Source organism: Nematolebias whitei, chromosome 16 (assembly GCF_014905685.2).
Source record: "Nematolebias whitei isolate Nwh7 chromosome 16, NemWhi1, whole genome shotgun sequence".
Taxonomy (NCBI): domain Eukaryota; kingdom Metazoa; phylum Chordata; class Actinopteri; order Cyprinodontiformes; family Rivulidae; genus Nematolebias; species Nematolebias whitei.
In genome coordinates, this window is record NC_056513.1 from 30,316,298 (window position 1) to 30,329,151 (window position 12,854).

Consider the following 12,854-nt stretch of genomic DNA (forward strand, 5'->3'; position numbering starts at 1 on the left):
CACCTCATTTCGCATCGGCGATCACACCGCTCCCGGCCGACGGCACCCTCTGGGGTTGCCCGCGTAACCCAGGAGTGGCTGACATGAAGGGACCTTTTTTACGTCCTGCGCCTTTTCCCGCCAGTTAGGATGATCTGGCGGGAGGGTTCTTTTTCTAGGCTCCTTTTCCGGCTCACCGTCCTGACTCCATCTGGCCTCGTTTTTCCCAACAGGGCGTCCTATGGGATGAGGCCACAGCCAGTTTTCCTCGTAGATTGGGGGCCCGGTTCCCACAGTCCGCGCTCATCACCAGAGCAGAGGGGTTTTCACCAGAGCAGAGGGGTTTTTCCCTCAGTGCCCCCTGGAGCCGAGCCTGACAGAGGCTTCGTCGGAGCAAGATGTCCAGGTGGACTAGCGTCCCGCGCCTCCGGTTAGCGTAATCCAGACAGTGACACCGATCTTCGACTGAGCTCACCAGCATGCGTTCCAGACGACCGCAGCGAACAACACGTTATGCTGTTGGTGTACATGTTCAGAGGTGGGAGGAGACAACGCTCCATCTGCAGAGCAGCTGACATCACCCCCAACCGGTGCGCCTCTTTGCTGTCTGCCAGCCCGCATCGCAGCCAGAGGACGGAGTTTTTCAGCGTTTCCGAGACCACCAACAGATGGCGCTCTAGGACAACAAATGGCAAAGCAATTGATGGTTGAGGCAGAGAATGTGTGTAGGTGACACAAGTTTGGAGTAAAACATCATTTAATGATGAAAGTGTCCATTTTTAGCCAGTTTGTCAGCTCAGATGATCTGACAGTGGCTCTCTCTCACACCCTCCACACGAAATGAGCCGGTGGCAAGACGGTTCCACGGCCGTCTCACTGAGCTTCAGCCCATCCGGCCCTTTTCATCCTGGCAACAGAGTGTCCAACGTTTTTCCCAGAGACCCCCAGCAGACGGCGCCCTGGGCCAACGAATCCCAGAGCTCATGGGGGAAAAGATTCAGAATGATGGTCTGCAGAGGGTGTGTGTAAATATGACACAAATGTTGAATAAAACATCATTCAATGATCAAGTGTCTGTTTCTAGCCAGTCTGTAAGCTCAGATGGACTCACAGCGGCTGCGCACACACCCTCCACACATAACGAGACGGTGTCTTTAACAAGGGTTTTTTAAACTCACCGTTGCTCCAAGACATGACGAGACGCTCACACCTCACAATGAATAACTCGTTGTCAACCTGAGCTGCACGATCCTCACCCAAGCTGTGTCAAACGCGCACTCACGCGACGCAAACAGCCTTCACCCAAACGGCGTTGCGTTGATGATGGTGCACACACAGCTCCCCGGTGTTCACCGGCCCACATCGGCATAAATGTGGGACCGCAGGTCGGGTCGGTGGAGGACCATGCTCTCAGTGAGAGCGACACACGCCGCATTGAAGCAAACGCGTGCCGCCACGGCGCAGGCAGCCTTCATCCACCACGTCTCAGCGCTCGGCCGCTCACGGCAGCATAAGCGTGAGACAGCTGAGCGAACCCAGTGACGAGTCTCGCTTCCAGCGAGAGCGGCGCGCATCCCACCAAGGAAAACGTGTGCTCCCGCGGGGCTCGCAGTCTTCACTCAAACGGCATGGCGTAGATGAAGTCGCACTCACAGCTTTGCAGCGCTTGCCCGCTCATGGCGGCATAGATACGAGATCTCAAAGTGAACCCAGCGCAGGACACCGCACGCGGCAGGACTGACACGCGTTTTCACCGCAGTGGCGTCAAACGCGCAGCCCCACGGCGTCATCAGCTGTCACGCTTCGCCTCAGCACACACCGGCCCACCTAGACATGAAGGTTGGTCCGCGGTCCGAACGCAGCACACGGGCGCGTTTAGAGCCCTTTCGAGGAAGCCTTGCCTTCAGTCACGCGGAAAACATTCCCGCGACATGACGGCGGTCGAGGCGGTGGACCCATCACTTAAACGCACGTCCACTCCACGAACATTACGCGGAATGACTAAAAACATGCTCGCCAGACAGATGGATGGCCAGGGTGTTATGCAAAGGTTACACATTGCAATTTGCAACCCGACCCCCTCCGTTCGGAGGAATTTTAGAGATGGTCCTGTCATCACCAGACCAAATCTCATCCCTAAATGCAGAAGTCCAAGAGCTTCTGATAAAAGAAGTAATCTCCAGAGTTCCCAACGGAGAAAAAAACACAGGGTTTTACTCACGTTACTTCCTGGTTCCCAAACGGACCGGAGGGATGAGACCGATTTTGGTTCTGTCAGCTTTCAACAAGGTGATCATGGACAAACCGTTTCACATGTTGACAACCAGACAGCTGTTGGACAACATCCAGAGAAAGGACTGGTTTGTTTTCCGTCGACCTGAAAGATGCTTATTTTCACATACCGATCATCCCAAAACACACAAAATTCCTGCGTTTCTCCTTTCAAGGGATGAAGTATCAGTACAACAGGCTGCCATTCGGTTATCCTCTCGCGCCTCGTACGTTCTCAAAGTGTGTGGAGACAGCCCTGTATCCGTTACACAGAGCAGGGATGAGAGTTTTGTTTTACCTGGACGACCTGCTGCTGCTGTCACGCTCCAGACAGGAAGCAGTGATGCAGGCTCAGGTGTTGACATCACACCTGTTAAATCTGAGCTTCACCATAAATTGGAAGAAAAGCTCAATTTTCCTGGCCCAGACAATTGTTTATCTGGGAGTGGAGCTAACTCAACCACCATGAGGGCTCGTTTATCACAAATGAGAATTGACACTTTAAAAGACCAGCTCCATCTCGTAAGACCTGGCAGAGTGGTAACAGCTGTTTTCCATCATGAAGCTGTTAGGAATGATGTCATCAGCTCACACAGTTGTCCACTGGGTTTATTACACATGAGATGCCTCCAGAGGTGGTTTGCGCGTCTGCGTGTGGATCCAGAAAAACAAAAGAGACGGATGATCACTGTTCCTCCCTCCGTGAGAGCAGACCTCCGACACTGGGGAAACACCCTGGTTCTGTCGGAGAGAGCCCTCGTCAGCAGACCCACATCACACTTGCCAGTCTTCACGGACGCGTCGCTGTCAGGCTGGGGGGGGGACATGCCTATCTCAAGCAGTAGGGGCGCTGTGGCCCCATCACACATCTGCCCACATAAATGTTTTGGAGTGCCACACAGTGCTGAACGTGATTCAACACTTTGCTCCTGTGCTGCAGAATCAACACGTTTTGATTCACACAGACAACAAGGTTACTGCTGCGTACATAAACCGGCAGGGGGGTGTGCGCTCAGCCCAGATGTTACACAGTGCGTGAAAGCTACTGTGTTGGGCTCACCAAAATCTGCTCTCCATCAGAGCAGTTTACATACCCGGTGTTCTGAACAAAGGGGCAGATGTGATGTCCAGGGGCGGTCCACATCACGGGGACTGGACTCTCCATCCAGACCTGATGACTCAGACGTGGCAGAAATTTGGCAAAGCAGCTGTGGACCTGTTTGCGACACGAGAAAACGCTCAGTGTCAACTATGGTTTTCTCTGAGCCCGCGAGACGAACCACCGCTGGGGTTGGATGCGTTTGCCCACAGCCCATGGCCCAAAACGCTTCTGTATGCATTTCCTCCACCTCCTCTGATTTTACGGTTCCTGAACTGAGTTCAGGAGGAGGGATTGACAGCTCTCCTGGTGGCCCCCGAGCGCGTGAACGCACCATGGTTCCCAGTCTTGCAACGCCTGCTGTCAGGGCACCCATGGAAACTGCCATGGAGGGAGGATGCTCTCCTCCAGGCAGGAGGAGCGATCAGGAGTTACCCAGAAATAGGCCAGCACCTGTGGGTCTGGCCACTGAGCGGATCCGCTTAGAGAGGATGGGTCTCCCACAGGATGTAGTGCGCACAATCCAGGATTCACGTGCTACATCTACCACAGCGCTGTACACATCAAAGTGGACAGTTTTTCAGCACTGGTGTACAGAGAAAGGTATAGAGGTCATCTCATGTCCACTAGGTGGCATGCTGTCCTTTCTGCAGCAGCTGATGGACAGAAATTTGGCGTCCAGCACGATTAAAACGTACGCCACAAAGTGTTCGGAGACAGAACAAGTTTTAATCATCCGCTGATGAAGCGTTTTCTAAAAGGTGTACAGAGACGCAGGTCTGTTTCACCCACTTGCTCCACAGTGGGTTTTAACGCTGGTCCTGCAAGCCCTGATCAAAGCCCTATTTGAGCCTCTGGATCAGGTCCTAATTAAATTCTTGTCTCTTAAAACAGCCCTGCTGCTGGCTTTAACATCCGCTAAGAGAGTGAGTGATTTATCTGCCTTCTCTGTCATGCCGTCATGTCTCAGAATTCAGGCTGACGGCAGTTCAGCTGATACAAGACCAAATCCAGCTTTATGCCTAAAACATCACGGGCTCTTTTAAATCAAGGGTGATATCATTGGAGGGGTTTTCCCTTCCCCCCACAAATCAGAAGAAGAAGCGTTTTTTTCCATCTTCTCTGTCCGGTGCGGGCGTTGACATGTTACATAGCACGCACAGCTGCAATGCATCAAATTCAACATTTGTTGTGCCTTATAGAGATGCATCTGCAAGTCGCCCATTATCCACCCAGCGCCTGTCACATTGGCTGTGTGAGGCCTTTTCTGAAGCCTACAGAGCATCAGATTTAGAGCCTCCTGTCAACCTCAGAGCACACTCGACCAGGGGTATCGCATCTTCGACTGCTTTGCATAATGGTATGACAATGCAGGACATTTGCACTGCGACCGCGTGGTCAACACCCTGCTCATTCATTCGCTTTTATCTACGTGATGTGACGGCCCGTTCCATGACACATTCTGTCCTTAGTGTTACAGAATGAATGTTATTGTTTCATGGAACTCCGTTTTACTCACATCTGTCTGCACGCATTACAGTGTGAAATGTTGTTATCAGTCACAAGTTGTGATTGTTATTTTGGTTCTATTATCACTAATCAGTTCATGACTATTGTTACCAATCAGTTCATTTGATTAATAATCAGTTATCCTGTTATTATTAATTTGTTCATACTGTTCAGCCGTAACCGGTAGGTTCATGGCTCTTTTCAGCATATTTTCCCTCCCCGTTGAAATTTTTCCGGGGCGTTCATGCATTCAGAACGTATAGTTACACAACATGCGTCTGTGCATGGCACACATAATTACGCAATGCGTAATTACGTCCATGGGGAGCTGAGTGACAAGACGTTTTTTGGGCAAGCTTCTGCTTCATACGGTGTTCGAATGGACCCAGTGAGGCGAGGACCACATCTGCTTCGCCCTTAAACCATCAGCGACAGCCTTAAAGGGCGAAGCTTATACGAAATAGAACGTTGGTTACGTACTGTAACCCCAGATTCTATGAGTATAAGCGTAGCCCTTTAAGCGTTGGGCCTCACTGGCTCCTAAATGGCTGAAGAAAAGTTATTTTGGAGCCGATTACCCGCTCTTTACGTAATTTATACGGACCGGGTGGGGCCCACACAGCAGGTGGGCGTGGACTAAATTTTTTCAGTGTAATGCTTCGCATAACGGGATAAACCATCAGCGACAGCCTTAAAGGGCTACGCTTATACTCATAGAATCTGGGGTTACAGTACGTAACCAACGTTTACCCAATTAGGCTGAAAGAAGCAGAAATGAGCACAAAAAAGTGGAAATTATCAGGAAAAAAACTGAAATGAGCACACACACAAAAAATTCTGCTTAATGCAGCAAAAATGTACTCTCTCCAATTTATTTTCGTAATTTTGGCTTCTTTCTGCTTTTTTTAAGCAACTTTTCAGCTGCTTTTTTTTTCTAATTTCAGCTTTTTCCAGTTAATTTCCACTTTTTTGTGATAATTTCTGCTTCTGTCAGCAAACATGTTCTTTCTTCTGCTCATTTAAGCTTGTTCTTACTTTTCAGCTTCTTTTTTTAAGCGTCTTTAGCTAATTTCAGCTGTTTTCAGACAAATTCAAGTTTTTCATGGTAATTTCTGCTTCTAAACCTAATTGACTTATTTCTGCTAATTTAAGCTTGTTATGCTCCTTTCAGCTTTTTTCTGGTGGTTTCCACTTTTTCAGCTACTTTTTAGTTGTTTTGTGCTAAATTTAGTTTTTTCAGCTAATTCCACTTTTTTTTCTTTTGCTCATTTCATCTCCTTCCACTTCCTTCTTGTAGTTTAAGCTTCTTTGTGGATTTTCATCTACTTTTCTCTTTTCTTTTTTGCTAATTTCAGCCTTTTTTTTTTAGCTAAATTTGTATTTTTTCCTCTTTTCTGCTTATTTAACCTAATTCAGTAAACATGTCTTCTTTCTTCTGGTAACTTAGGCTTGTTCTTCCATTTCAGCTAAATTTCAGCATGTTTTAGCTAATTTCAGCTGTTTTTCAGCAAGTTCTTCAGCAATAAGCATTCACATTGCATTTTTGCAGGAAATCCAATTTCTCTGGTTAATGTTATCTTTAGAATAACGCATTCATTTTATTATAAAAATTTGATGTCACGGACAGTTTAGCCCCTACCCTTACTTTAACCCTTAGCAGTAGAAAGGCAGTGATGGTTCTGTGGTTCCAGGCACAGATGCAAAATAATAACTGTAAGAACAAATACATTTTTTTTTCAATTGAAAAGGATTGATAGCAAAATCACCAATCTGTCAAGGCCAAATATATATAAAAGTATATAAATTTTGCCACATTTTTAAATGTAATCTTTGATATTGCTTTCCTTTTGTTGTAGGTGCTGAACCTTGTCCAGTCATATGTCACTCTGCGTGTTCCTTTATTTGTGTCCTACGTCTTCCACTCGCCTGTGGCCGTCGGGGGATGGCAGCACTTTGACCTGCAGTCGGAGCTGAAACTCACCTTTGTTTATGATACAGCAATTCTGTGGCAGGATGGTATCGGCAGCCCGCCTGAAGCTGAACTACAAGGTGCATAGTCTTACTGTATAATAAGATTTTTTTCTTCTTTCTGCTGCCTTTCATTTTAAATCTTTTGTATCTTTTTTTATATTGTCATGGAATTGTTTTGTACTTTTTAAAAATGAATAAACTTTATACCATACTGTTCTCCACTTGTATCTCAAAATCTAATCACGGATGGAATAAAATGTTTTGTATTTTGTTTTAGGAGCCATGTACCCCACCAGCATGCGCATAAATGAGGAGGGCCGTCTTATAGTTTACTTCAAGACCGAAGCTCGCTTCAGGGGACAGTTTGTTATGTCTCATCCAGGTATGAGGGTGGCGCCCACATGCACAGCATTCAAACCCCAAACCCATCCTGTAGGGTTAAATTTATACAAGCAGCAGCATATTGGGTTACTCTGTGGATAGCATACTCTATCTTCAGCTATTTCTGGAGTTCCGCCTCAGGGGTCTTCCTGTGTGAACGTGCCAAAGGTAATTTAAGCAAATGGTTAAATGACCCTGCAGCATTTAGTTAGGCAGCAAGAGACAGAAACAATGTGACATGCCTCTAAGAAATACAAACATGGTTGCTAGTTTAGATGAGACTCTGTGCAGCTGTAAAGAATAATGCCTGCTTGTTTGTCTTCAGGAACCAGCGTGTTGTCCATGGTGATATGTGCTGAACATCCTGAGCTGACGTTTACTCTTTCCTTGGTCAAGACTGCGCCGACCTACAACCAGCCAATGCAGCAATGGAGTTTTACCTCAGATTTTGCAGTGAGCCATTATGATTCTATTTCTTAAATGGCACAATAACAAGATAACTAGAGAAATGCATTGTGAATGCTTATTGCTGAAGATCTTACTGAAAAACAGCTGAAATTAGCTAAAAGCATGCTGAAATGTAGCTGAAATGAAAGAAAAAGCGTAAATCAGCAGGAAAAAGCTGAAGAAAACTTTTGCTGAATTAGGTTTAAATAAGCAGAAATGAGCACAAAAATTAGAACATTAGCTTAAAAAATGCTGAAATTAGCAGCAAAAAAAAAACAAAAAAACTAAAAAGTAGCTGACAAGGCAGAAAGAAGCTTAAAGTACCAGAAGGAAGTGGAAGGAGCTGACATGAGCTGAAAAAAAGTTAAATTAGTTGAAAAAGCTTAGCAACAAAACAAACACACAAAAAAAAAAACAGCTATAAAGTACCTGAAATAGCAGAAAAAGCTGAAACTAGCAGGGGAAAAAAGCTGAAAGAAGCATAACAAGCTGAAATTAGCATAAAGAAGTTAATTAGGTCAAACATAGCAGAAATTACCACGAAAAACTTAAATTTATCTGAAAACAGCTGAAATTAGCTAAAATATGCTAAAAAGCTAACTGAAAAATTAGACCAAGCTTAAGTTAGCAGAAGAACACAGAAAACACATGTCTGCCCAATTAGGCTGAAAGAAGCAAATGAGCACAAAAAAGTGGAAATTATCTGAAAAAAGCTGAAATTAACAAAAATAAACCTGCTGAAAAGTAGCTATAAAAACAGAAAGAGGCTTAAAATAGCAGAGGACGTGGAGAGATGCATTTTTGCTGAATTAGACTGAAAAAAGTTGAAATGAGTGCAAAAAATGTGGAATTATCTGAAAAAGCTTAAATGTGCATAAAACAGGTATATAGTAGCTGAAATAGTAGAAAAAGCTGAAACTTGCATAGTGAACAATAAATAAGCTGAAATTAGCATAACAAGCTGAAATTAGCAAAAAGAAGTCAGAAGAAACACAAAAATGTTGTAGTCATCAGAAAGAATCTGAAAGGAGCAAAAACAGCTGAAATTAACTGAAAATAGCTGAACATTTTTTTTTTATTTGCACAAGGAAGCAGAATCAGAACAAAATGTGAAAGGAGCAGTAAAAGGTTGTAAACACATCTAAAGATTTGAAGAATGCAAAATTAGCTCAATTCATTTTCTTTGAGAAAAGTGTCAGAAAAGGCTAAATATTTCTAAAAGCTAAAGTTGCACCAATACCAAAAGTCCTATCACCCTTCTCTTGAACATTTTGATATATGATTTGTTGAAATAGCACAAAAAATGTGGAACAAGAAAGATGCTGAAAAACGTACAGAAGAAAAATGGATCACAATAATGTGAATGCTTCATAAACAGTCACACTATTATTTTAACAGTTCACCAATGTTTCCGTCTTTTTCTAAGGTGCGAGATTACTCTGGAACATACACTGTGAAGCTGGTTCCCTGCATTGCATCGCCCAGTGGAGAGTTCAGCTCACCTCCTGTGTGCCACCCAAGAGAGCCGCTTACTTTTGACATAAATATTAGATTCCAGCAGGTCAGACAAGATAACCCGACAAAAAATAGTTTTGTTTTAACTTTACTTCTGTGTTTATTGGATGTGCAACCCATTTTCTCCAGGTGAGTGACCCAGTGGCAGCTGAATTTAGTCTGAATACCCAAATGTTCCTCCTGTCCAAACAAGAGCTTTGGTTGTCTGATGGCTCCATGAGTTTTGGAGAAGGAACAGATGCTGCTTTCTCAGAAGGTAGTGAACCACTGCCATCTAGCGGCATATTCTAAAATTACAGCTTGGACTCTGCATTTGAGATTTCAGTTAAATTTGTTCATTGCTCCAGGCTCCACAATTTATGGACGTGTAATGGTAGACCCTGTCCAGAATCTGGGTGACTCCTTCTCCTGCAGCATTGAGAAGGTGTTCCTCTGCACCGGAACAGATGGATACGTCCCCAAATATAACCCCACCAACAAGGAGTATGGCTGCTTGGCAGATTCTCCCTCTCTGCTTTACAGATTCAAGATTCTGGTAACATGCAATAAACATGGATTTTTTAAAAAGTGTTTATGTTGAAGCTGCTTTAATGATCATGTGTTGTTCTGCAGGACAAAGCCCAGCCGGAGACTCAAGCTCCAGCATTTGGGGATGTTGCCTTTAAGGCCAAGCTGGCTCAAGACACCCCTGGAGCTCAGCCTTTGGTCAGACAGCCAGGCTCAGATGGCTTCATGCTTTCTTCTTCTCCACTTTTTCAGGTCAGTAACTCTGTGATGCATTGCATCGATCCATACTAAAATAAGGAAGAGGATTACAGTAAGAGCATCTTGGGCTTCTTTTTCAGGTGGCTGCTGGTAGAGAATGGTTCATCCATACCATCTATACCGTCCACTCCAGAGAAAACGCCCATCGTAATATCGGCAAGCGTAGTGTTGAGTATCTCCAACATGGGCTCTCCTCTTTTGAGCAGCCTCATGCCTCAGACACCAATCACTACCGTACCGCCCCATTGCTCTCTGCTCCACTTTTAGCCCAGGATATAGGTGTCGAAAACAGTCGGGGCACCAACATCCAGCACATTGCATTGGACAGGTCAGACCAGCTGGTGGTCAGCCAGAGGAAACCCTGGTACCCAAACAGTGACCCCTTCTTGGAGCACCCCCTGCTGGAGAGTTCAGGCAGACAGCCCGCTGACACTTTCTATTTACCACTGGTGGTGGGCATCGCAGGTCTGGTCTTACTTATCTGCATCGTCACTGTGGTTGTTATTCTGCTGCTGCGGCACAAGAGGATGGGAAAGAAAACTCACTTTCCTTCGTACACCACCTCCTCCTCATCTGCCTACAGTCGAGGTCTGGCAGGTACACTGAGCAGTTCAGACAGCTCTGAAGTGTGAGTGTGGATCCTGCTTCACCTTACTCTATTTAAAAAAACAAGAAAACTTAACGGTCTCCTTCACCACTGTGCCTTTAAAGTTGTGTAGCACTGAATACAGCCCTGTGCTGAAACAGCCATGCTCAGGAATGTCCCATTTAGGCCTACTGGTATCAGATCATGTTGACAAAGATCTACCATTTGTGTCTTTACAGGTGTTGGTCATAAAATTAGAATATCATGAAAAAGTTGATTTCAGTAATTCCATTCAAAAAGTGAAACTTGTATATTATATTCATTCATTACACACAGACTGATATATTTTAAATATTTATTTTTTTAATGTTGGTGATTATAACTGACAACTAATGAAAACCCCAAATTCAGTATCTCAGAAAATTAGAATATTACTTAAGAACAATAAAAAAGGATATTTAGAAATGTTGGCCAACTGAAACGTATTAGCATGTACAGCATCAATACTTAGTTGGGGCTTCTTTTGCCTGGATTACTGCAGCAATGCGTCGTGGCATGGAGTCAATCAGTCTGTGGTACTGCTCTGGTGTTATGAGAGCACAGGTTGCTCTGATAGTGACCTTCAGCTCTTCTGAATTGCTGGGTCTGGTGTATATTCTTCCTCTTCACAATACTCCATAGATTTTTTGTGGGGTTAAAGTCAGGTGAGTTTGCTGGCCAGTTAAGAACAGTGATACCATGGTCCTTAAACCAGGTGCTGGTAGCTTTGGCAGTGTGTGCAGGTGCCAAGTAATGTTGGGAAATGAAATCTGCATCTGGTCAGCAGCAGGAAGCATGAAGTCTCTAAAACTTCCTGGTAGACGGCTGCATTGACCTTGGACCTCAGAAAACACAGTGGACCAACACCAGCAGATGACATGGTACCACAAACCATCACTGACTGTAGAAACTTGACACTGGACCTCAAGCAACATAGATTCTGTGCCTCTCCTCTCTTCCTCCAGACACTGGGACCTTGATTTACAAAGTAAATGCAAAATGTACTTTCATCAGAGAACATTACTTTAGGCCACTCAGCAGCAGTTCCAGGCGAAATGCTTCTGATGCTGTCTCTTGTTCAAGAGTGGCTCGACACAAGGAATGCGACAGCTGAACCCCTTGTCTTGCATACGTCTGTGCATGGTGGATCTTGAAGCATCGTCTCCAGCTGCAGTCCACTCTTTGTGAATCTCCCCCACATTTTGAAATGAGTTTTGTTTCACCATCCTCTCCAAAATGCAGTTATCCTTATTGCTTGTACACTTTTTTCTACCTTTTTCCTTCCCTTCACCTCTCTATTAATGTGCTTGGACACAGAGCTCTGTGAACAGCCAGCCTCTTTAGCAATAACCTTGTGTCTTGTCCTCCTTGTGCAAGGTGTCAGTGGTTGTCTTTTGGACATCTGTCAAGTCAGCAGTCTTCCCCATGATTGTGTAGCCTACAGAACAAGACTGAGACCATTTAAAGGCCTTTGCAGGTGTTTTGAGTTAATTATCTGATTAGAGTGTGGCACCAGGTGTCTTAAATAATGAACCTTTTCAAAATATTCTAATTTTCTAAGATACTGAATTTGTGGTTTTCATTAGTTGTCAGTTATAATCATCAACATTAAAATAAATAAACATTTGAAATATATGTGTGTAATGAATGAAAACAATATTCAAGTTTCACTTGTTGAATGGAATTTCAGAAATAAATCAACTTTTTCATGATATTCTAACTTTATGACCAGCACTTGTATAATAGCTGACAGAACTACTCAAACATTTTTTGTCTAATTGTATTTCATCTGGCATATGCATGAAAGTTAACTAAATTCAGCAGATTCATGAGCAAAATGTAAATTTCAATTTCATACTTTAAAAATATCAATTTTTTTTTATTGCTGTAATTCATTTTTATGGAGTCAGATGGAATTGGCCCTAAAGGGTGATTAGGGCCAATGTGATGAATATTTATTTTTGTTTTTAAAAGCCTGCATTACCTGTTCACTATTGATGAGTACCACATTAGTGTTTGAAGGCGATTGTGTTAGTTTAGTCTTTTGAGAATGCTTTTTTCTTTTTTGTAGACCCGTGGGATAAATATGTTTGAAATATGATTCTGTTGTATGTGTACATATTAAAACAGGGCAGTGACAAAAACAGTAATCCATCCTGGTGAAAAATATAAGAAAAAAAAATCTGATTTGCTTATCAAGCAAAATGTTTGTGACAATTTCAAAAGTTTGGATGCAGCTACACTTGAAACTACCAAATATAAATGTTGTGTTTGAGTGAGTGGCTTTTTGAT

The 12,854-nt window shown here is 44.0% G+C and overlaps 1 protein-coding gene across 1 annotated transcript in view; it reads left to right on the top strand.

Moving 5' to 3' along the window:
* LOC119422479 (FRAS1-related extracellular matrix protein 2) overlaps positions 1-10,729 on the top strand; it is a 19,673-nt gene extending 8,944 nt beyond the window's left edge. Inside the window, exons 6-13 of the mRNA XM_037689852.1 lie at positions 6,715-6,907; positions 7,107-7,211; positions 7,536-7,663; positions 9,084-9,218; positions 9,302-9,428; positions 9,520-9,707; positions 9,785-9,931; positions 10,018-10,729. Coding sequence (XP_037545780.1) covers positions 6,715-6,907; positions 7,107-7,211; positions 7,536-7,663; positions 9,084-9,218; positions 9,302-9,428; positions 9,520-9,707; positions 9,785-9,931; positions 10,018-10,569 — 1,575 coding nt within the window. The 3' untranslated portion in view covers positions 10,570-10,729. The remainder of the gene's footprint in view (positions 1-6,714; positions 6,908-7,106; positions 7,212-7,535; positions 7,664-9,083; positions 9,219-9,301; positions 9,429-9,519; positions 9,708-9,784; positions 9,932-10,017) is intronic.
* Positions 10,730-12,854: the final 2,125 nt, after the last annotated feature.